The sequence below is a fragment of the Diabrotica undecimpunctata genome, chromosome 5 (assembly GCF_040954645.1).
Source record: "Diabrotica undecimpunctata isolate CICGRU chromosome 5, icDiaUnde3, whole genome shotgun sequence".
In the NCBI taxonomy this organism is placed as follows: domain Eukaryota; kingdom Metazoa; phylum Arthropoda; class Insecta; order Coleoptera; family Chrysomelidae; genus Diabrotica; species Diabrotica undecimpunctata.
In genome coordinates, this window is record NC_092807.1 from 31,619,056 (window position 1) to 31,644,778 (window position 25,723).

The 25,723-nt window shown below is 35.0% G+C and overlaps 2 protein-coding genes across 2 annotated transcripts in view; one reads left to right on the forward strand and one right to left on the reverse strand.

Annotated features, from left to right (window-relative positions):
- The window catches only part of LOC140441244 (mannosyl-oligosaccharide alpha-1,2-mannosidase IA-like), a 396,800-nt gene that overhangs the window by 231,984 nt on the left and 139,093 nt on the right, over positions 1-25,723 (reverse strand). The window lies entirely within an intron of this gene.
- Positions 1-25,723, forward strand: part of LOC140441245 (catalase-like) — a 53,240-nt gene that overhangs the window by 7,055 nt on the left and 20,462 nt on the right. Inside the window, exons 2-4 of the mRNA XM_072531841.1 lie at positions 3,575-3,769; positions 5,522-5,654; positions 17,443-17,772. Coding sequence (XP_072387942.1) covers positions 3,575-3,769; positions 5,522-5,654; positions 17,443-17,772 — 658 coding nt within the window. The remainder of the gene's footprint in view (positions 1-3,574; positions 3,770-5,521; positions 5,655-17,442; positions 17,773-25,723) is intronic.

The window sequence follows — 25,723 nt, forward strand, 5'->3', positions numbered from 1 at the left end:
GCACACTTGGAGAAAATAACGGTATACCTATTAGAACTTTATCATTACTACCAGCATCAATTATTACTTCATAATTTTCAAATCAAAATATTCCGAAAACGGTACACAGTATCGAGTTTTACCAAGAGTACCTTTTTCATGTAAAATTGAATGATGTTTAAGTTTACTTGAAATTTTGATTAATAATTATACTCTTAAAAAAGTTATATTGACTAATACTTAGTACGATCCGTGTAACTAGCGCCCTCTATGAGAATCAGATATAAAAACAAATTCATGGGATGTATCAGCTTCCAAAACATATTCGTATAAAATTTCATTACAATGTTGCCAGTAGTTTCGGCAAAATCGTAAAAAATGCGTAAAATTTTTTTTCTTCAACGCCCTGTATCTTGAAAACGGATGGCGTTACAAAATTTTTTACTAAGCAAACCCCAATTATTTTTCAGATTTTTACCTACCCTAGAGACGGGGTTACCTTTTTTTTGAAACACCCTGTCTAACAATTGAGGTCATCAGAAATGGAACAGAATATATTATGTTCAATCTAGAACTCGCTGGTTTCCTTCTTTCGCATTGGGTATGTATATTCCCATAGAAAAATAATAAACGAGTAGACTATATAAACTCTATTAAGAATCTAATAAAAGCCAAAGACAAATATAAATACGTTCAAATATAGTAAAAATATAAACAGCTACAAATTTAAATCTTATATGATGCGAAACCGTGACATCTTTGATCTTAAACATTTTGAAGAGATGTATGAATCGATTGCCCTAATGCAATTTTTTATAGCTTCAACTTATAAGTCGCAGTTTTTAGATGTTGGTCGACTTGAAACTTCTCACAGAAAATCTGTAGAAAAAAAATATTCAAGCACCAAAAAGAAATTTCATACGAGGAGCTAAAGCACAAAAGCGGAATTGTCTACAATTTAATGATTTTTTTTATTTTGATGCTTCTCTCTATGTCCGTCTTGATCTAAGTAAAAGCGAATTTGTCCAATAAAAATACTCTTTCCTGAAAAATTTCGTTTGTGGGACACGATGCTTTTGTGTGTCAGTTCCTCATTTAAGTAATGAAATGTGAAAAAGAATATAACTTGGAAAAGGCCTTGCAAAATACTTTGTCTCCACTTAAACTGAAAACGGCAGACGAAGAAAATGCCGTCAAACGCATCGTACGAATGACGTCATAGCTGTTAACGGCATTATAGTGCAAGACCGCTTGACGGCAGTTTAAGTACAGCGTTTATTATATCGTTTGTCCTCTCTATACTCCACTTTATACTTTCTTCGTCATATCGCTTGGCCCTCACAATTATTGTTAGTCAATTGACAAGATTTCCACTTTATTTTCTCTTTCTTATTTTTAGCTTTAGCCGTTTTTATTGTGCTGTATTTAGCTATTAATTGTGATAAAATTGTGTACCGTCATTAGAAGAAATTTGAAATCCCTATGAATTGACACCTGTCACTCGTATATTTTCTTCTTTAATATTACACAGATCCTGCTTGTACTTTTTTATGTTTGAGTAGACTACGTATGTTCCGGATATTTTATTAGATTGATTACCACAAACAGCTACTAGAACAGCAATTTTCAGTTAATATTGTATTAAAATTAAAACAGCCAACTGCAGGTACAAATTTCCGGATGCAGCTGTGCAAAACTTAAATATTCATTAAAAGTTAGTTTATGTATTGCTTCGTTCGAATCAGGTGGCTCTAATTTTAAATAAATTGAAGTTCTATTTCGAAAGTTATACCTTCATCAAAGCAAATGCAGGTCTAACAAATATCTAATTTCGTTAATCAAACTGAAACTCGTGGCGAATGCTAGTATGCTGGCGAATTATAAGTAAAATGCACAACAAATCTTAAATTTCTTTAATAAACTTATATTAAATTGAAACTTTAGAGCTCAATATCAATAAATTATATTACAGAAATAATTAGAAATAATAAAATAATAGAAAAAAATAGTTTATATACGGATTATATAAAAGAAGTTTATATTATTCATAAATATTTATTTTTTACACTAAAAATTACCTTAAATATTCCTCAAAAAAATTGTTTAAACAAAGTAGATTAAGTACACAAGTAGACATAGTAGAATGTACGCAAAAAATACATACAAATTAAAAAAAAAACGTCGAAAACCGTAAACAAGAAAAAAAGATACTGTTAACAGCTCCTTCCCCCTCCACCGCTCTCACTAGTTTCAAAAACCAATTTTGAGTACCACATTTTTGAAGCTTTGTGAACGATTCCATTAAAATGCAATCTTTTTCGATTTTTTCACATTAAAACTTCAAAGTATGTTCTTTGAGACGACCCTAATAAATTATCTTAATTGGTATAAACAAAGATGCTATCAATGAATAAAAAAAGGCACTAACTTCGTCCCAAAGTGTCTTAGGTTAACTTTTTTAAAATCAGTTTTTTGCAGTCAGTGGTTAAAAAGTTATTCCAATTGTTTATAAGCAAAAAATCGACACGTTTTTTCCAAATTATTTTACAATATTTAAAATTATTTTTCCTCATTTTTTCTTAATAATAATAATAGAATCTTCTTCTTTCAGAAGTTGATTGTATAATTAATAGCACTTAATAATTTTCTGACTTATATTGTTGCAAAAATATTTAATTTGGGATAAACAAATTAAATAACTTTTGACCTATATGACCAATCAACTTGAAATTTTGATCATATTTTAAACACCACAAGACCCAACACTGTATGTAATATAACGGTTATAAGTTTATTTTTAAAAAATTAAATAATATTTATAAAAAACCAAAATTTTTTATTCATTTTGCAATTTTTTAAGCAACAAGTAAGGATAATAACATTTAAAAAACTCCATTTTAAAGGTTTTTATATGACTTTATAAGTTTCTTACTCTTAAATTTGATTCAAATGCTTCGAAATTTTTGACTTATTTTGCAACTTCCTAAGCAACAAATAAGGAGAGAAATATTTAGAAATCGCCATTTTGAAAGTTTTTATAAGACTTATAAGTTTCTTCCCTTCTAAAATTTGTTTCAAATGCTTCACTTTTTGCTGATAGACGAAAAAAGCAAAAATTTTCCGTTTTTTGACCTTAATTTGTTAATAACTAATTAAGTCCAAAAAATCTACTGCAGGAGACATATAGGTTTTTGTTACAGAGGTCCATACTACTCAAAACAACTGTCGTTTACCTGGCCGGATGAGTGTCAATTTTGACAATCAGAAAAAAATATTGGTGTATTGCCCTTGCACCCTTTTTAATTATACAGAAAGTTGAACATGTTATGATTTATAGTACTTTAATTTATATACTTTATACTTTTGTGAAAGAAGTGAAGCACATTTAAAATTTAAACCAAAATATGTGGCAACAATGCAATATTCAATATCATATCAATATCATTAAAATCAACATAACATTATATATAGGATCTGGCATCCTATATATAAATTGTCAAGTAATTTTTTGGACTTGTATTATAAGAAATACCCCAAATGAAACAAAATCTGAAGAAAATACAAAACGAATTTTAATCCATTTATTATTTTTTAGAAATCTATAGGCTACTCTACTGATGCCGCTGGAATCGATTTGGTTAACAAAGACGTCAGCTTAACAGCGGGCAAATATGGGCCAATCGTCTTAAGAGATTATCAAATGCTCCAGCAACTTCAAAATTTCAACAGGGAGAGAGTTCCCGAAAGGGTTGTGCACGCAAAAGGAGCTGGTGCATTTGGATATTTTGAGGTATTTAAACTGTATTTTTTACATAAAAATATTAAATCTTTTCAAATGAAATCGCTTCAAATAATTGAAACAAATAATTTAACACATACGACACAGTAAATTAAATCAGAACTAACATGTTTAAGCTTCCTAATGCTTTTAAATAACACGCCTGTGGATATAATGCAATTCGTCGATATCGGACAAGTGTATTTTCAATTATGTACCTTTTCGATTCCAAATTTAACTCAGTTACTTATGTTACATGAACTACAAAGTTTTAAGTTCTTCGTTAGACCACGACGAACATTTGTACCAAGTTTTAAAACTGGGACTTTTTCTTCAAGAGTTATTGCAAAGCCAGACAGACCAACAACGAAATGAATTCAAGGAGGAACTCTGGGATTCTAAATATTTTGTGTTTATTTATTCATCGTTTATGCATTCAAACTTGTTTAGCTCAATATTCAATAGCTATTCAAAATACGAGCACACAGTGATGATATCATAACTTCAGAGTGATGCTATCATAACTAAAGCAGGTGGTACAGCCAGATTGTATACTACTTCTCTTCTCTTTATTATATCTGAAAATGTTTCTCAAAGAGCCCTTGACAATATGCAGAAATAAAAACAATTGAAGACGACAAACACGAATTAACAATAAACACAGATCAACATAGGGTTTGTCATCATTATAGTCATTAACATCGTAATAGATGTGTTGTGGTTCATCATTGAGCTTTAGCAGCTCGGATAGTTTGATATTTCTCCACTGGCCGCGGTCATCTGTTACATGTACTGCCTTAGTATACTGTTTGTTGAGAAGCTTTTTCGTAATGTCAGCCATCGCTGTGGAGATCTGCCGCGTTGACTCGGAGGCCTTTCTTGGACCCCCAACCATTTTGTTATCGCTTCGATGGATATGAACAAAGAACTTTAAAATTCTAGAGTAAACAGTATTAGAGAGACGCTGATTTCGTTTAATATCATCTAGAACCGAGACATTTGTGCGACGTGTCGTCCATGAAATTCAAAGCGTCGTCTATCTGATTCTTTCGTTGTCCATGTCTCGCATGCATAGTAAAATATGGAAAAGACCAAAGTTAAAACGAATCTCTTCTTGTTTGTCATAGTAATGTGGCGATTACGTCGTACCCCGTGACGTTTAGTTCAATCGTTGCTGCTTTGAGTGAATTTCGGATTCACAACTGTCTGTGTTCTTAACTAGAGCTCCAAGATATATCATAGAGGAAACTACCTCTCACACCACAATAGTGCGTGTTTCAGGAAAGTCTTGTTGGCGATTAACAACCATGATTTTGGTTTTGTTGTAGTTAGCCATGAGTTCGCAATAGAGGGTTAAGAAACTGTAAGCAATGCACGAAGAATTGACAAAATATTATGCTTTCATATACAACTTTACGATACTGATGTCACAATGTCACAATTGGCGTGTCTACAGCGGTGTTGTCACCTTTCAACTTACGTACCGTTACTCGCATTTGTTGAATCCATCAACGATTACATTTTGTATTACATCAACGTTGATTTAAAAGACTATTATTTACATATCGAATTTTGACCAGGATGAACGGCATGTGGAATGCAATTTTAGATTCCCTTGCCGAGTAATTTATCCAGCTGTTTGTTTCGCAAGTTTTAGGAAACACAGTGGTAAAAATTTGAATTCGGTTTCGCCAGGTAGAAATCGTTTGATTTCTCTTTTTATTTTACTATTATTTACATATTTACTGATATTATTTATTTTAGTGTACTGATGCGATTACGGATTTAACAGTATCAAAGGTGTTCGAATCCGTAGGTAAGAAAACTCCCATAGCTGTGCGTTTTTCTCAAGTAGCTGGAAACTTAGGATCAGCTGATACAGTTAGAGATCCTAGAGGTAAGTTATTTTTTTATAAATTTTATCGGTTAGAGTTTCCTCTTCTATCTTTCTATCGGTTAGAGTAGATTTTCCTTTTTGTAATATTATTTGCAGTTTGTTAAGAATATTCTATATCATATCTCTTTGTGCCGGTGGCTTTTCTTCGCCTAATGTAAAGAACCGCACATTTGCCGCCAGGCTATCGCGCTGACAAAAAATGTGCTCTGCTGCTTCTTCCTCTTCTTCTTCTTCTACAGCACTACAGCCCAAATTGCCTCCTTTATTTTTTGCTTCCACCCTTGCTTGTCTGTGGCTGATCTTCTCCATCTCCTCAGTACTTTCCTTTCGGATGTATCGAGTTTGCTTTTGGATGTTTCTTTCAGAATCCATGCTGTACTGCCATAGCATGCTATTGGTCGAATTAAGGTTTTATAGATTCTCATCTTTGAGACCGAAATATATAGGAGAGGGCAAAATAGGCTCTGTTTGCCTGCGATATTCTCTTCCGTATTTCTTCATCTTCTGATCCGTCGGCATATATTTCTACACCCAGGTATGTAAACGGTCCAACCGTTTCAATGTCATCTTTATGTATAATGTTTTGTGGGACTATATTTCGTCTCGTCTGTATCATTATTTTTGTTTTTTCTGTGTTAATTTCCAGACCTAGCATTTTGGATTGCATTTTTAACTCTGCAATGTTTTCTGTGCTCCTGTTGATGTTCTACTCATAATATTAATATCATCGGCATAAGCGGCCAGTTGAACCGTTTCCTCTAGGTGACAAAATCTGCATAGATCATCATTTGCCAATCCCATCAGCTTCAACTGCCTATTCAGCTTACAGTGTCCTGTTAACAGAGCTACCATGGCTTTGAATGTTTTCCTGTGTTACAGGAAATGCTTATTAGGTCTGCCGTAAATTTTGGCGAATGTTCTATAATGAACTGTTTCGCCTGTCTTTGTCCTGGTGAATTCCTCCACCATTCCAGAGATTTGTATGCTACACACTTTTTTGTAGCTATTCTTGTTACTGCCTTTGCAACGCCACTTAAGGGTTTCGGTCCAATGAATAGCATTAATAAGCCTTGTTTGCCCATTTCATCTGCTTTTTCATTGCCCTTATGACCATCGTGCCCTGGTATCCAGGCTACCGTAACCTTGCTACGACCTCCTAGTTTATTTAGGGCACCCACGCAATCGATACTAGCTTAGAATTGACCTCTGCAGAATTGAGTGCCTTAAGCGCTGCCTGACTATCTGTGAAGATGGAAATTGAACGGTGCGTTCTTTTTTGCCTTTCTTTTTCTTCCACGCAGTGATACAACTTCCAGTCTTCCCTGCCTGCTATATCAATTTTGAATTTATTGTCAAAGCTATATCTTGTAACTGTTGCATCAGTGTTTTGCCCCATTACGATATCTGCTTTTTGGCTCCTCGATTAACTTTCTATTGTCAGCACTATGCGCCTGGCTTATGTGTTGCTGACTATGTATTAATCTGTGCATCACAGATCAGGCAAATTTTGGAAATAATCAATAGCCTATTAGACGCAGACGACGAACACGTTATCAAAATGTGCTCTATGTTTTGCTGACAGCTTTTCATAATTTTCTAAGAACCTGAAGTAAAAATTCTGTTGTTTTCCTGACACATACAATACTGGATTCGAATCCGTCATTAGTTTGTGTATATGTTACAGTTTTGGCTGCACTCATCTTCAGACGGACGGACGGACAGACAGACGGATAGCACAAAACGATTTCGATCCAAAAATTAAGTGAGAAAGCTTTCAAAAAACCACCAACTATTGTTTTCGCTACCCTAGTGGTGTAGTATTGAAATATTTAACAGTGCTTTTTCCTCTTCCTATTGTTCTACCCTACATCTATGTATGAGTCCAAGGAATCAGGCTTCCAAAAAGACCTATTATTATCGCTGCTACGTTTGTTGCTTCAGTTGCTGACTATTCCAGGTTTTTATAGTTTATAGTGTTGGCGAACAGTTACACTAGAATTACAGATAATATGTTCGGCCGTTTCCTCTGAATTTTCCAAGTTGATCTTTCCTCTATACAGTTCTCTAAATTCCAAGTTTTTATAAAGTTGCCATCTCTGTTACAGTGTCCAGTGAATTAACCCTTATGAATACCCTCACTTCAGTTTTCTGAATCTCTAGTATTTTTACAAAGCGAGTAGAAGATTGTATTACCTTCTTTGCTTGTCTTTGACCTACAATTTTCCTTAGTAGGAATTGTCTTTATTAAGACAATCAGCAATCTTTTAACCATCAATTCCTGTAGGCCTTTGAACCTATAAAAAAGTTATGATGTTAAGCTTCGCCAGTTGCTTAAGGGACTGTTCGCAATTTCAAATTGTTACGGACTCATAAGTTGTGCATTTCATATCTTTAGTGCAGTTTGGCTAACAGAGGCTAAAAACATATGTTTACGCATTAATTTGTTTTTTCAGATACTCTTGAGCTCAAAAATATATTCATCTGGAATATATTCTGGTGTTCTTCTTTTTCTTTGGGCGCTGTTTCTAATAGTGGTTGACGATGACTTCTGCAAATTCGTCTCTATCCTGTGTTTTTTTTATTAGAGTTTGGAGGTCTAGTCCTGTCCAACCTATGTTACAGAGCCAGATCATTTGTCTTTGTCAGGAATACGCTATTTTTAAATATTCCCTTCGATTATTAGTAGAAGGAAGTTATATTTCTCGTGTCTAAATATATGTCCAAGATAAGATGTTTTCTGTTTTTTTTTTTAATTTAATAAGTTCTACAAGTTCACTATCTCTATTTGCACGTCTTAAGGAGTTACATAGGCTTTGTATTTTGAAAAAATCGATTCACTTTTTTATTCCATATGAAATTATTGTACTTAAAGAGTATTCACAGCAAACTTGAAGTAAATTCGGGCAATACTACCGGAGTTATAGAAATTTGAATACCGCACGGTCGGTACGTGCGCTCTCAGTTTAAAAACTTCAAACGCGTTTTTCTAGAAACTTTGTTTTTCCGTGCGGTAGGCTCGATTTCTCGAAAACGAATCGACTAATTTTGCTGAAACTTCTGCACAGTTTATATTAATAATATTGTGTAGTGATTAAATGAAGGGATTTTAAATTGGTCGACTCGATCTTGTTCATAAAAAAATGATTTAAAAACAATGAGAATCGGAAAACTGCTAAAAAATATGAGACAAATGAGAAATGTTTTTCAATCCCTTCATTCAATCACGAAACAATAATATAAAGATAAACTGTGCAAATTTTCAGCAAAATAGATCGATTAGTTTTCGAGAAATCGTGCCTACTGCAAAGAAAAATAAAGTTTTGATAAAACGTGTTTGTTAACGCGATAAAAGTTTTAAAACTGGAAGCGCACGTACCGACCGCGCGGTATTCAAATCTCGATAACACCGGTAATATTCCTCGAATTTACTTGAAATTTGGTGTGAATGCTCTTGGAGTAATATACTTTCATATGGAATAAAAAAAATATATAGATTTTTTGAAAATACAAGACCTATGCAACCCCTTCAAATTTCATTTCTAACATGGTCAGTCCATGGAATTTTTAGAATGCGGCGGAATATCCATCTTCAAAGTTTTCCATGTATCGTAATGAGATAATTGCCAGCGTCCAGGCTTCTACGCCATGTAGTAGGATACTGTGTATACATTCTGGTATTAGCACCATTAAATCCCTATTCCTACCTCTTCATGTATTTCCGAGCCATCATTATCAGTAAGGAAACGCCGCTTGTGATTTGAACCATTTTGTTTTGTGTCAACTTACGACTCGTTTATGATGAGATTTAGCGAGAAGTCAAAATCTTGATTTACAGCCACCGTCGGTGTGCATCGCTAAGGATTGTGTTATTCTGACATTCCATCCATACCTCTTTGCGTATCCCTCTGATAGCACCTCTGATATACATACGTGAAGCACTCTTTATTTTTTTAAGTGAAATAAAAATGATCACCTTATATTAAACTTTGCATACTGTCAATGCGTATTTCTGATATAATTTATTAATACGTTTATAATAAAGACAATTAGGAATTTTTCATATGTTTCGCTTACTTCGTTTTTCTACCAATATTGGTCATTAAACTTTTCCTCGTATAAATCATTCCCACAATAAATTAACCAACTCATGTCGTGACTGAACTTAATTGGAACGAAATTTAAAAAAAAAAAAACAAAAACAAGTTTTTCTTTCTATTTATAACTGTATTTCCTCTGATTATTCTATTTTCAGAAACAAACAATTACCGGTCATCAAGTTCCTTTATGGTATATTAGCCAAGCTGAAAATTCTTCCGGTTAAAATATTTAATATAAATTCGATTAAAGCTTTAGTGCGAAGGCTTGTAAAAATAATTACGGATTTCCATTGTTTATCGTGGAAGCTTAGAACCAACCGGGCATATGAAACTCTGAGGTTGAGATAGTAGGGAAGGATTATATTATATTTTAAAATAATGACGTAGTATTAAATGCTTTTGAATACACGCCTCAGTGTACCTCTAATCTAAACGTTAATGTGTGCAATCTCATCAGATCACATAATTTGTGTTAAAACTAAACTTACTAACTTGAAGGTATTCTCGATAGAATAACCAATAAAGGAAATGTAATGTAGTATAAAAAGGATGATGTAAATAATAATTAAATGACAATTACAAGATTGTGTACAACAAGAGCGTCAAATTAATAAACCGACAAAACAGAATAACGTAAGGTTTACATGAGTAAATAAACAAGTCTTCTCTGATCTGATTGCTTTTTTCCATTGGATACACCATTCTTTAATGGTATTAAATGCTGTCTGAAGATTGTTGACCGCTACTTCTAAGTTTAAGTGTTTGGCCGCAATCGCTGTATTGTCTGCATAAAGGCTGAGTAGTGTTGCTGGTGTTCTTGGAACATATGCGGTGTATATTAGGGGTGACAGGACTGCTCCCTGTGGCACTCCAGCCTCCGAAGCTCCGTGTTCGAATAGTACTTGTCCTATTCATACTCTGAAGCTTCGTTTGCTCAAGTACGAAGAGATCAGTCTTGTCATGGCCTCACTGTATCCGTAGCTTGTCATGTTGTATATTAGGCCTTTATGCCAGACTCCGTCGAAGGCTTTGGTTACATCCAGGAACGCTGCTCCTGTGTACTCTTTTTCGTTAAATCCAGCTGTTATGTATTCTGTCACTATAGGTACTTGTAATTCCCTATAGTGTTCGCTATTCTAAACCCGAACTGAGCTTCTGGGATTAGTCCTATTTCGTATGTTTCAGCTTGTAGTCTGCTTAGTATGACTTTATCTACGATCTTGCTGACTGCTCACAGTAAGTTTATCGGCCTGTAGTTTTGCGGAAACATGGTATTCGTTCCTGGCTTCGGAATCATGATAACGTATGCTTCCTTCTATCGATTTGAGAAGAGCTTTTATCTAAGGATTGCGTTCGTTATGTTGGTTAAAAGTACTATTGCTTTTGCTGGTAGATACTTCAGAGCTCTATTTGAAATTTCATCTACACCAGGTGCTTTTCTCGGTGAGCTATTTTTTATTAGTTCGTTTACTTCTTGAGGAGCTGTAGGTGTAATTATCTCCGTACACTCTCTCCCTCGAGAGTCTTCCTCATCACCTCGGCTTTTTCATCTATGGTGTAGACAATTCCATTTTCACTGTGTAGTGGTGGTATGGGTTTTCTATCATTTCTTAGTATTTTTTGTAGTTTCCATATGTTTTGCATGTTTGGTCCTTGTTCCTCCATTTCTAGAACGTGGTTATCCCATTGTCGGCTTCTGTGTTCTGCTAGTGCTTAGCCGATTTCAGGACACTACCTGCTCACGAGATTTCTTAGAAGCTGTTCAATCGACATTGAATTGGTTTTCGTTACAATTCGACAATCTATCGGCATTAACACCAGATGGTGTTCCAGCAATGGTTGGAAAACATAAAGGTATAGTAAAATTGATTGGAAATGAGGCCTGCTATCCCCATTTCTGGTCGATATAGTTATCCATCTAGATGTGATTAATACTCATCTATAAGAGAAAGATCTACTAATTAATAACATGTATGATCTTATTTCCGCATTCCAAATGAAACTTGGACTTTGGAAACAACAGTTAAAGAACAAAAATTTTCATTTACTTTCCTAAATTGTTGTTGTAGCCAGACGTCACACAAATGGCGGAGGATAAATACGCTTCGTTAATATCCGACTTATTCTTGGAATTTGAAAACCGATTTCAAGATTTTAAAAAGCATCGTGTGCTTTTTGCTGAATTTGCAAAACCATTCCCTGTAGACGTTTACTTATTGTCAGGAATTTTATAAATGAAATATTGTGAAATGTGCTGTAATACCCCAGTTAAAGAAGAAATTGAATCAAGTTGGTTTGAAAGAGTTTTATACAACATATTTGGATACGGTGAAATATTCTGTATTTTACAGACATGGTTTGTCGTTTGGCTATTTGGAAACAGGTTACAGGTGCAAACAGCTTTATAGTGGAATGAAGCATATTAAATCTCGAATGTCAACATGAATCACTGATGAGCAATTGCAAAACTGTTTGCGAGTAGCAACATCAATCGATATCAACATTGATGCACTTAGTTCTGAGAAATAAAATCAGACGTTTCACTAAAATTTATTATATTTTTTATTATTATCCAGATTTAGCCATACGGCTCACACTCCCTCTAAGGGGAAAATTCACTCATCCCAGATACCTACGGTATCAAAAGGATTGAGCTCTGGTGGGACTCTTTCCATGTTATCGAGTCCTAGGTGACTTGGTATGTCGGTGTATCTCCCAAAAATTTTCGTACGCATCTGGACGTCGAAAGTAACACAGCTTTCTGCATAATCTTATATAGATGTTCGTTTAGACCCAGCTTTTTTATGTTTTCTAGGAGGCTCTTCGGGATGACTCCAGTGGTAGAAAGAATAATGGGTATCGTCTGGGTACTTTCCATTCTCCATTGTCTCCTGATTTGTATTTCTAGATCTCTGTACTTGGCGATCTTTTCGTTGTATTTAACACGTAAATTATTGGTGTTGGGTATCGTCACATCAATAAGTGTTGTTTGCCTAGTAATTTTATTAACTAGTATGAGATCGGGTCTATTATGGGCCACTGGTTGGTCTGTAAGTACAGTGCGGTCCCAGTATAGCTTGTAGTTGTCATTTTCAAGCATTCTATCAGGGACGTATTGATAATAAGGAAGATGGTCGGTTTGGAGAAGTCCCAGTTTGTCAGCTAGTTCTTGGTGGATAATCTTTCCTACTGAGTCATGGCGTTCTTTATAATCAGTACCGACAAATGCCTGGCAGCCACCGGTAAGATGTTGGATGGTTTCTTGGGCTTGGCATCCATATCGGCATTTGTCATTTTGGACTTGGGGATCTTTAACAATATATTTCAGGTAATTTTTAGTTGGAATAACCTGATCCTGAATGGCAAGTAGGAAACCCTCAGTCTCGGGAAACATCTTTCCTGATGTCAACCAATAGTTCGACGCTGTATTGTCGACATATTCTTGGCTGATCTCATTGAGATGTCGCCCATGCAGAGGTTTACTCATCCAGGTGCGCATTTTGTCTTGTTTAGTCAGGTGGTTTATGCGCATTTCTTGTTCCCTTAGTTTAAGCGGCGTCGTATCATCTACTGCGCAAATTGCTCGATGTAAAGTAGATGTCTCAGCCTGTACCTGAAAATAAGTTCTTAAATTAGCAATTTGTTTATCCAATTGCTCACCTATATCCATAAGTCCTCTTCCCCCTTGATACCGCGGTAATGTTGTTCTCTCTACTGCACTGCGTGGGTGATGTTTTTGCGCCTTTGTGAGAAGTGTTCTTACTTTCCGCTGAAGATCCTCTATATCTGTTTTTGACCACTTTATAATACCAAATGAGTAGCTCAGCGCGGAACAGGCGTACGTATTTAATGCCTTAAACAAATTTTTACTATTAAGATATGACCGATTTAGTTGTCTTACTCTTCGTACGAACTCCGAAGTTAGTTCAGTTTTCATTTGTTTATGGTCAATTTTCCGCGCTTGTTTTACTCCGAGATATTTGTACATATCATTTTCACCCATTGCCTCGATGTTTTGGCCATCTTGCATATCGAAACCTCCGGGCTGAATCTTTCCTCTGACTATATTTAGTATACGGCACTTGTCTAGTCCAAAATTCATACTGATATCATTTGAGAAATTTTCTACAGTTTTTAGCATCTCATCTAGGTGGTTTCGAGTGGAAGCCATTAATTTTAAATCATCCATATACAACAGATGATTAAGCTTCGCTACAACAGTGTTGTTATTTTTGATGCTAAAACCTGAGTCAGTAGAGTTCAGCAGCTGAGATAGTGGGTTCATTGCTAGGCAGAACCAAAGTGGACTCAACGAGTCCCCCTGGAAAAGCCCCCGGTTAATAGGGATATTTTCAGTTTCGATATTAATTTCACCCGGTATTTGAAGGTGAATTTTAGTCTTCCACTCTGCCATTACATTCTTCAAAAAGGTCACGAGATTATCATCGACTTTATATATTCTTAATATATCTACCAGCCATTCATGCGGCACTGAATCAAAAGCCTTCTTGTAGTCAATGAAGGCAGTAAACAGGTTTCTTTTTTTGGTGTATGCCTGGTTAGAAATGACTGAGTCGATAATAAGTTGTTCTTTGCAGCCCATGGAGCCCTTAGCGCATCCTTTCTGTTGAGGCTCTATGATATTGTTCAGAGCACAATGTTGGTAGATACGCCGGGCCACACAGGATGTGACCAATTTGTACAAAGTTGGAAGACAAGTAATTGGGCGGTACTTTGCTGGATCTTGGGTATTACTTTGATCCTTCGGTATTAGATAAGTGGTTCCCTGAGTAAGAAATGATGGTATTTCCTGTGAATTAGAAATAATATTATTAATAAATACTGTTAAAAGCTCATGAACACTCCAAAACTTCTTTAGCCAGAAGTTTTGAACTCCGTCTGGTCCAGGAGATTTCCAGTTATGAAGCTCTTTGATAATGTTCGAGACTTCTTCAGTGGTGAAAGGTTCATAAGGAATATTACTGTAGTGTTGACAGTTGTTCGTCGTTTGTTGAATCCATCCAGCATTGTTATTATGAGTAGCTGGCGTCGAAAGTTGGTTTCCCCAAAACTCATGAATTTCTTCTTGGCTTGGGTAGGATTTATTATTTGCATTTTCTACAGTGGAATTAAGTTTTCTATAGAAAGCCTTCTCTGCTTGCTCAAAAAGTATGTTGTCGCATTTCCGGTGGTTACTAACCTTGTACCTCCTCAGGCGGCCTGAGTAAACAGATAGTTTTTGTTTTAATGTGTCCAGGCATTGTTGAGGTGTGTTGTTTTCTGGATCATGTCGTGAGTGTCTTAGAGTGTTAAACAATATTTCTTCAGCTCTTTTGATGATTTTTCTACTTCTTACTCCTCTTATGTATTCTGTTATTTGTCCAATATCCCTACGCAGTAATTCAATCTTCCCCAGCAGTCGTTTTTCCCAGGGTGCTATTCTGTTACCAGTCCTTGCGATGTTGGTACCCCGTCGTGTTCTGATCTTAATGCCCATAACATTAGCAATTGCTGTTGCTGCACAGTAAATCAGCATATGCAAATATTCTAATGTGTGAGCCTCTGTGATATAATTGGGTAGGACTTCAGTATTCACAATTTGTAACAGCGCTCCTAGTTTCTTAGAACAGTTTATTTTTGGTAGCGGTGGTCTGCTAAGTGGGTTTGTTCCACTAAACTCTTGTACAGCGCGTGCCATCTCGTTTACCAGACTATCGTGCAACTCGTTATTGTCCTGCTGTGTATTATTAGGTTGAGTTTCTTGTACGAGAAGCTCAGGAATCTGCTCGTTGGGGACTTCATTAGGGACTTGGTCTGCAACTTGCTCTTGGTTATGGATCTCCTGTTCAATTTCGCTTCTGATAATGTCGCGTCTAGTCTCTGGGATAAGATTGTTTCTTAAAATTACCCGGTATTGGTCTGCTACTCTTTGTTCAGATACTTGAATTTCTGGGTATTCCCTGCAAAATTCGGCATACAGTTGTTGTCGATAGCCGATCGTTTCTTGACCGAGGTTTGTCACCTTATAATAAAAGCGCAAAATATTTTCGTTTATGGACACAGTCCATTTCATGCGCTGCCTCGGTCGTCCCGCTTGAGTGAGCGCCGGCTGATGTTCCAGCGCAGCACCTTCAGCGGGTGGAGCTCTTGTTGTTGTTTGGCTCATTTGTGGTTCTTCTTGTTGTTGGGCTGTAGCTGATTGTATGACAGGGGCCCGCCTCCTCAACACCCTGCCACCGACGTCCCGCATGCTGTCACGTCCAGCGCCGGCTCCAGACGTGCCCTGGCGATCCCCAGGCAGCGACCCTAAACATAAATCATTAATCTCCATTTTCATGGGTGTGCATTTTATACCTACTGCCAGGTGTCAGTTTTTGTTCCACGGCAGGCATCCCTGCTACCCTCTGGGTATCGGTTCTAAGAATACCCAGAGAGCATCCCCCATTCGCAGGGGGCCGCGCCTGATAGAAGAACTGACAAAAACTCCCACAGGTTATTATTATTATTATTATTATTATTATTTGTATGCAACTCTAATCTACTAAATACGTTTGATTCCCATTTTCGCTATAACTTCTTTAAAGAACAGTTTTTTTTTATTTCGTTTAAATTACAAAAAAATTGTTGTGCGGCCCGCTGGCAAATTTCATCTGTAAAATTTGGCCTGCATGCTGAAAATTTGGCCACCGATGACATAAACAGTCGTTTAAGTCAATACGTACTTGCTGTCAAGAACTGGTCGTGTGGAGTCAATTTTAAAGTATTTGAATTTTATTAAAAAAATATGAAGTGGAATGAGAAGAAAACATTGAAGTTTGTGGAGTTGTAAGAAGAATAAACATGTCTTGGGATTTACCTAGTAGTCACTATAGAAAGAAACAAATGATAGATTCTGCTATTAATAAAACATAATAAGAAATTAAAATAGATGATTTTGGTCCTAAAGATGTGAAGAACAAAATAAAAAATCTGCTCGCGACATATTCCCAGGAATTTGCTAAAACTGCAAAACATAAAAAAAGTCGGGTGCTGGAACAGATGATCTTTTTCGCTTCATTTTTCTCGCTTCTCTGAACCGCTGGCGCTGTTCAAGTTCAGTTACTTTTCTTGAATAGTGTAAGTTATTTACTTGAATGCTCTTCAAACTTGAATACTTGATTAAAGTTACTTATACAAGTAATTTGAACGGCTACTCGACTCATGTAAACTAGGCATAATGAAGAATTCGACAGTTTTAAACTTGTAGCGTTAAATGATCTGGAAAGGAATAAAGAAGCGCAGAAATTGGGTATTACTGTGGGTAATATAAAAATTAAACCAAGGGAAAGTTTCGTATTGGAACTATGTATAAGATAAATGAAGAATTTCAGGTATATCTACGTTCACTATGCAAACCGGCACTGAGGTGTTTTAAAGGACAAAACGACGAACTTTGGGACGTGGGTCTACAGTCCACGTGCGTTCGTTGATACCTTTTCTCTGTAGTTGGTTGCTTTTTATTACTACACTGTTTTCTAATGCGAACCCTGTCAATATTTGTCAATTTCCATTAATTTTTTGTTCCCAATACTTCCCAACTCTTGAATTTTTTATTTTCACTTGTTTTGGTAAGTTAATTTAGTATTCAATAAACTAGGAAATAAACAATCCAGTGATTTTTGTAGGAAAACTTAATTTAGCTATTGTTTTAGGTTTCGCTCTTAAATTCTACACCGAAGAAGGTAACTGGGACTTGGTAGGTAACAACACTCCAATTTTTTTTATGAGGGATCCGATCTTGTTTCCAATGTTCATACACAGCCAAAAGAGAAATCCAGTAACGAATCTAAGAGATTGGGACGCATTTTGGGATTACATGGGTCGCAGACCAGAAAGTGTACATCAATTTTTATTTCTGTTTAGCGACAGAGGAATACCTGATGGCCATCGACACCAACACGGATACGGATCACACACGTTTTCGTTAATTGGAAAAAATTCTAAATTGACTTGGGTTAAATTTATTTACAGAACCGACCAAGGTAAGCATATGCTGCTATAGTTAATTACTTCATTAAATCATATTTTAGAAGCGGTTTATTTTGCATAAATCAATTAAGCTGTATTAAAACTTACCATATTACGTTGTTTGGAAAACAACAAGTTGTAACAATGGCGCCCATTACATTTTGCACAGTTGTGTAAATGTTCTTTAAAAGAAGCGATCGTGGAGTATTATGACTATAAAGTAATATAGAGCCATTACAGAAAGCGTAATTAGGGTTAATGTTAGTGGCGCACCAATTATGACTTGACATCGTCACGTCAGAAAGACGGTGAAAGATTTATTTTCACGTTCGGAGCGTCTGTAAATAGTCGTTCTGATGATCTCTTTTAGGGTGAAACACGTATAAGCGGATATACAGACGCACTATACGTGAAATCAAATCTTAACTGTCTTCTTCCTTTTCTTTCCATTTCATTGATCTTCTGAAAAACTTTTTTATTTCACCCTCAGATATACTAGTTAGTTTTGACATTGTTTTTTTATTCACCAACATTCCTATGGATGAAACCATTTCCATCTTGGACTCTAAACATCAAATCCCCCAAAACACATTATCTCGTATAAAACAATGCATGTCTAATACATACTTTTCATTCCAAAATAATTTCTATCGTCAAATCAAAGGTGCCCCAATGGGATACCCTCTCTCTTCCGTAATAGCTGATATCTACATGGAACATTTCGAAACAACAGCCCTGTTCTCATCAAATCTCAAACCCACCTGCTGGTTACGGTACGTTGACGACACCTTTGTCATTTGGCCCCATGGTAAAGACACATTAGATCTCTTCCTCTCCCACCTGAATGGAATACATCCCAGTATTCAATTCACGATGGAAGTTGAGTCTGAAGCGTCTTTGTCATCCCATGTCCTGAAGTTTTATTCAGAAATACCAACCTCACAGTTTTTCCTATTCCGTGTACCGGAAACCCCACCCATACAAACAGTTATCTCAATGCCCAATCACATCATCACCCCGTCCAACTTAATTCAGTTATCGGCACTCTGGTTTCCCGCTCCATAAGTCTTAGCGACCACATCACAGATTATCCGAAATCAATTCAATAAGGCAAACACTCCTACAAAACGGCTACCACAAAACCCAAATCAATAGGAGCATTCAAAAACATCTAAACCCTATTCCATCCAAAAAAGAAACCTTGCCGCCCGATCAACCCAAAATCTTTCTACCTTTTATCAAAGGTGTCACTGATAAGATCAGTAGAACTCTTAACCCTCTAAACATCAAAACATCTACAATACTACTCCACTACTCCAAGTTGTCCAATCTCGTCAAATCCATAAAAGACTAAATCCCCAATGAAGACCATGGTATCTACGAGATACCTTGTTCAAGTTGCCCACTAACATACATAGGACAGACAAACCGACGAATCGACAACCGTATTTACGAACATTCCATATATGTTAAACATTCCGATATCACTTCAGCCCTAGCCCAACATCATATTCAGACATGTCATAGACTTAGAAAAAGTAAAAACCATCACTCCTATCCGCTCCTTAAATCCGAGAATTACCCGTGAAACAAGTTTAGGTCATTTTATTTGCAGTTTACATACGAGTAATATATTAGGTGCTAATAATTTCTCTGATCTACTACACTAGGTGTCGCTCTTTCGAACTTGCACACAGCGAACTCCGGTAATATTGCTCGAATTTACTTCAAATTTGGTATGAATACTCTTAATGTACTATACTTTCACTCTAAAAAAACTATTTCAACTGCACTCAGGATATAATTATATGTAAAACTTACGAATATTTCATCTGACTAGTTAAAACGATCAATGCCTGGCGATCAATTTACCTGCAACAAAAAATAACTATTTATATATTGGTTAATAATTTACGTAATATTTAATTCATAAAAATTTCCTAACCCAGTTCCCAAGTCGTTTAAAATTCTGATGACCTACCCGGTAATTGTTGCCCTTACAATTTTAAAAATGGGATGGAGGTCAAATGGCACACCATTTTACAAGGCGTTCAGTCTCTTAAGATAGTAGCTTAGTTTAATATTTTTGCTTAGAGCAGATGTCAAAAAATCGCATTCGAAAGTTTCAGAAATAATGTGTCTTTAATTAAGCGCTTCCTATCTACAAATTTAAACAAAACCCAGTGTGTGAGAGATATCATTGAAATTTTTATTCGCTTGAATGGTCTCTCGATGCCATTATGTATGGAACATAACATCGTTCAAAAGTCCCGCGGGTGAGTGGCGAGCATCCTTTAAAGAGAAAATATTGTTTAGCACATCACCGTCTGAAACATACAGCACTTACGAAATCAACCCTCTGTCAATACTACTGCTGCAAATCAGGAAGGTGATACTGTAGTTACCACTCTCATTTATAATAAATAATACCAGATATCACACCTAGATTGACACGAATATTTAACTATGCAGGTGACTTGAAGTTTTCAAATAAAAGAGTTTTCTCGGTAAACTTAGTTTTTTCTAAACTCAAAAGATAATATGTCAAATATAGTCTATAGTATTCCTTGCAAAAAATTGTAATTTGTAATATATTGGCCACTATAATATAGTATATAGTATTCCTTGCCAAAAATTGTAATTTGTAATATATTGGCCACTCATCAAGACGTCTAAATGGCCGTATCATCTCGCACACGAGTGATACAAGGAAATATTTAGCCACCTTTATTATATTTAGACAAGGAATTCAAAGATAAAAGACATCGTGTAACAACGTAAATTTAAAGATTTAAAACTGAAAGATATGGTTTTCGATTGTTTCGGTATAGAAATTCATCTGTTTACAATTGTAGGTAGAGGCTAATAATAAATCAACACAAAACTTATCTAACTTTTGTATGTCATATCAGTTGTTCAACTTCATTTGTTAAAATTACAGAACAGAAATTTCTACACCAATTTAACCCACTATCAACTTTTCACAAACTAAAAAAACATACAACAAAAAAAGTTACACGTTGTATCTCGTCTTGGAGACTCAAGTCTTTTGTATTAACCCGTCATTGTTCGCGTATCAGGAAATGACGTGATTGTTCGCCTACGAGTGCTGCGCTCAGTCGTCATTTTCTTCTCATTTCATTATACTTTATTAGGATATTCAGTAATTAACGAAACTTAGTCGGTTGCTGGTTCTTTAAAAATTTTATTAGTGATAAATACATGAATGTATGTACTTTTTATTAATGAAATAATACATATAGAAAAAATGGAAAAACAAAAGAAATTGCTCATAGCATTTATTGTGGCATATTTGACATATTGGAATTATATGTTCACCACAAATAGGTTTTGAACAATCTGCACACCTTGAAGTGGTTTTTCTATTTCTACTTCGAGGACAGTAAAAACATTTGTCTCTATGCAAGACCTGCTTGGTGTCTTATTTGAAGTCGTAACAATATTTGCAATATTGTTTTTGATGCACGACTTACCAGGTGGGGTCTGATGAGATCTGTACTAATTTCTCTTAGATATTTACGCATTTTTAATTTAGTATTAGTATTGTTATAACAAATAACCTGACTATTTAGTCCTGCCATATTCATCAATGAAAAAAAGACTGTAAGTGACCATCGAAACTTATTCGAGAAACGGAATAATTAGATTTCATCTGGTCCAGAACATCCACTGCTCCATTTGTCGTATTGTAGAAGGTTATAACCTGCGGCTTAAAGTTTTCACCCGTTTCTTCATCAATTGTGCCATCATCATGAAACGTAGAGAACATTAGAACATTTTTGTTTTTATTGGGAACGTATGATAGTAAATGACAGTCTTTTTCGTAACCAGAAATGTTGATGTTTAGTGGTCCTCCTTTTGCAGCTACAAAAAGAGGAGGAATTTGTGATTTAATCTTTTTCAGGGCTCCTGCTAGAGTTATCCTGTAATTATGTAGCAAGTCAGTAGCCAGTGGAATGGACGTAAACCAGTTGTCGCAAGTAATGTTGCGTCCAGTGTGGACAATTGGTTTTATCATACGTTTAACCACACTGTTAGGACTATAATCTATCTCAAAGGTGCCTTCTGGCTGCTTTCCAGCATATATTTCCAACTTTGCTGTATAAAAAGTTCGCGAATCAACAAGTGCGAACATTTTTATCCCATATTTTGCCGCCTTACTTGGTATATATTGAAGAAAGCTACATTCTCCCCGAAAACCTTCAAGCATCTCGGCAATGCAGCAATACATTCCAACTGTATAGCAAGCCAAACACTTTTCCAAAAACTAGTGAAAAACTTTTCTAATGGGTGCAACTTTGTCCTGCTTTCGTCGTTCTGCTCTGGACTGGATATCGTCAAAGTGTAGTGCACGAAGGAGGATATAGAATCGCTTCTTTGACATAACTGTCCGAAAAGATTCAGGAGCTGTTCCATTTGTAGCCCAAAGATCGTCCAGATTTACAGGAGAAGCTTTGAAAGTACCAGCTAAGTAGAACAAGCCAAATAGTGCTCTATTTCATCACTATTATATTATATATATATATATATATATATATATATATATATATATATATATATATATATATACATATATATATATATATATTTCATACATATTTTATTTATCGACGTTTAAAATTACGTTTTCATAATGTAGCAAATATCCAGATGGGCAAAATTTATTACCATTCATCGAAATGTTGTTTAAAAGGGATCTTAAATTTAATTTACGGCTCTGAATTAATATTCCTTCCACTGTTTGCATAATCAATTGCTTTTATTCGGGCCACTAATTGCCATAGTTCAAAATAAAAATAAGGCTGGAAACACTGAGGGTATATTCGAAATAGATGGAAATTTATCGTAATGTTTGTTCTATTGATTAATATAGGATGTACAGATTAAACAAAATACTATACGAGGATAAATATTGAAAAATTCGTAGCGTTCTATAAAAGCAAACAAGAAATTTTAAAGTCAAAGTAGTTTTTAATATTCAACATGCTCTTCTCTTCATTGGATATTCACCACTTCTTTTCCCCTTTCGTTGGAAGAAATATTTCGAACTTTCCGTTTTTTTTTTCACATGAAGCAAGACACGATACTCGATACAATGATGATTTACTGAATAGAAGAATAATAATATACTGTAATCTTTTAAATTAAACAAAATCATTTTATAATACATTAATAAAAATATTGAACGTAAAATATGTAAATAAATACTAAATACTTTCTCAAACGCTATGGTTTTAATAGTACCATCATCACCAATATCATAATACCACAAATAATACAAGATGATTAATTATTTTTCTTAGTGTATTTTTTAAATGTTCTTACTCTTTTAATTTATTTACATTGCTATTTGCTCAGTTATGACTCTTGATAAAAACTGTTGTTCCAGCCCACTTTACGAAATTTATATGCCGACCACATGCTAAAATTATTTAAAAACAAATAATGTCAGTGACGTTAAAGTATGACAAAACCGCGATTCACAGACCAACTTAATGTAGATTTCCATGCGACCACAACGAAGTCTTTGTGATGGGTCAAACGACCTACTATTCATTGGCGTTTCCTCAAGTTTTTATACTCGTGAAAACTTAATGTGTAATAATAATTGTATATTAACACTATTCTGTATATTCCTATTCAAAATTATCCAATAAAAATAATACCATCTAAAATATAATGTCCACTATTAATATGCGAAACTTTCGCATATCCCGTTTCTGAGATATCCGCATCTCTTGATGCCAGGACTATCTTGCGCGGTATATTTTTATTATTCCTCAGTTAGTATCCAATTTATTATTTGCTTTGGAATTCAGTCTTCACACATTTTGTTTATATTCCGTATCATATGCGCTGTTTCTGGTATATATGCTCAATAACAGTCTTTCTCGTTCCAATATTCTTCTAATTTCTAGGTTTATACTTTCGCCGCTTACACACGCATATATTCAGTTTAATATTATATGTTGGTCCAAATTGGATGTAATCTTCAGATAACAAGCTGGTCGTATATTTCATGTCATTATATCCCTGTATCAAAAATGACTTGATATTCCGCATAATGGAAAGTATATATATATATATATATATATATATATATATATATATATATATATATATATATATATATCGTGTGGTCGTCTATATGTCACATGTTTCATGCATTTTTTCGCCATTAGAAGAAACCTTTGTTGTGACAAATTATATAAAAAATTTAATGTTCGTGTACTGTTACTGTAATATTGTAACGAAAAATATTTTGCCTACCACATGGGGTATTATAAGGGGTAGAAAATTGGGGACAGAAATGATGTGGGTCGAGATAGGGCACGCAAAATAAGTCGAAACGTAGGCGAACGGCACTCAGGGTTTGTTAGGAGAGCTGGGGTCGTGGTTAAGTAAATGGCAAGGGGGTTGGATTGAGGCAACTACAAAAACGAAACAAAGGGGTACTAACGTGAATCTCTTGGGACAAACAAAACAAAAGGAAACAGGAAATACCTCTAGCAGTTTAAAAAGGACGCCGCTTAGAGGTGCCAAATTATAACCATTACAACAGCTAGTTGTAACCATTGAAATAATTATTAAACATAAAAAATATATCTTTTGAAATGAAACTAAAAAAAAGGGTTAGAGAGTTAGTCAAGATAAACAAACAAAATGGTGTACAAAAAATTAAACATTTATTGTGTCTCACTACAAATAGTTTCAAAAATACAGATAATACATAAAGACAGTCACAAAAGTAAATATAAAAATAACAAAGAAAAACTTACATGTGTTCTATTCATTTACAAACTCGGAGATGCTACAAAAACTTACAAATGTTACTGGACTATAAACTGTGGCAAATAAAAAATTATCTTATTAAATAATGAAATCAATTATTATTAAAAAAATGTCTATTTTGACTTTAAAATTTAACACAAAAAGTTACCTTAAATTTCACTAAATTTCACTCTGCATGTCTGGGGTCGAGAACTGGAATCATGCTGGAATTATACTGGAGGCAGATACGGGATGACGACCAGGGATAAGAAGATGAGGGCGCAAGCCATCATCGGCTGGAACACAAACCTTGAAAACTCTTCTCCTTCAAAGACTGGAACAGGCACAGCACAATGGCAACATGAGGCCATCTTCAAAAGCTGTTATACAACTGCTAAATACCAAGCATCCAACTACTACTGTCACTTCATACTACATTTCCATGACAAAAAAAGGAAAACGAAAAAAAAATTACGAATTTAAAAATAAATTCGGATTCCAACAAAACTGAACACGCCTTTAACAACGGCAGGCTTTACAGAGAGTGAACAATTTTATTTCCGGCAAAAACTTCTTCTCAGCGATCTCAATGGATGTTTATTTGAAACGCAGAATATTTAGCGGTTTCGATCAAAGAAAAATATCAAAGAAATATAAACAACTCTAAGAATGGTTTACATTAACTTCGGCGACGTACAGATGAATTGGAAGAATTCGGTATTTTAATACGTACGAATGGGAAATAAAATACACCAAAATATTCTTTGATATTTTAACAAATACGAGGAAATTCGATACATATCCAAACAATTTTCAAATGCTACAATATTAACTGATGATTCATCCAAAATATTAAAGATTTTACTGATATGTTATGTGCACAAAACCCTATAGGTTTCTTTATTGACTACATTTCTTTTATGTATTGGCTATGTAGACCAGGCGATATCTGTTTAAAATACTAATTTTTGGGCGTGAAGCATATAAATGCAGTTTTTGCATAAATCGCTCCAAAATATCAATACAAATAATAATTTAATTAATTTTGAATTGAATCGGTGAGTTGAAAAAGGTACACATTCCAAAAACGCTATTTTTCAGGAAACAAAAAAAAACTGTTTATCTGCAAAACTAAATATGTTACAGAAAATGTTTCAATTATGAATGTGTACC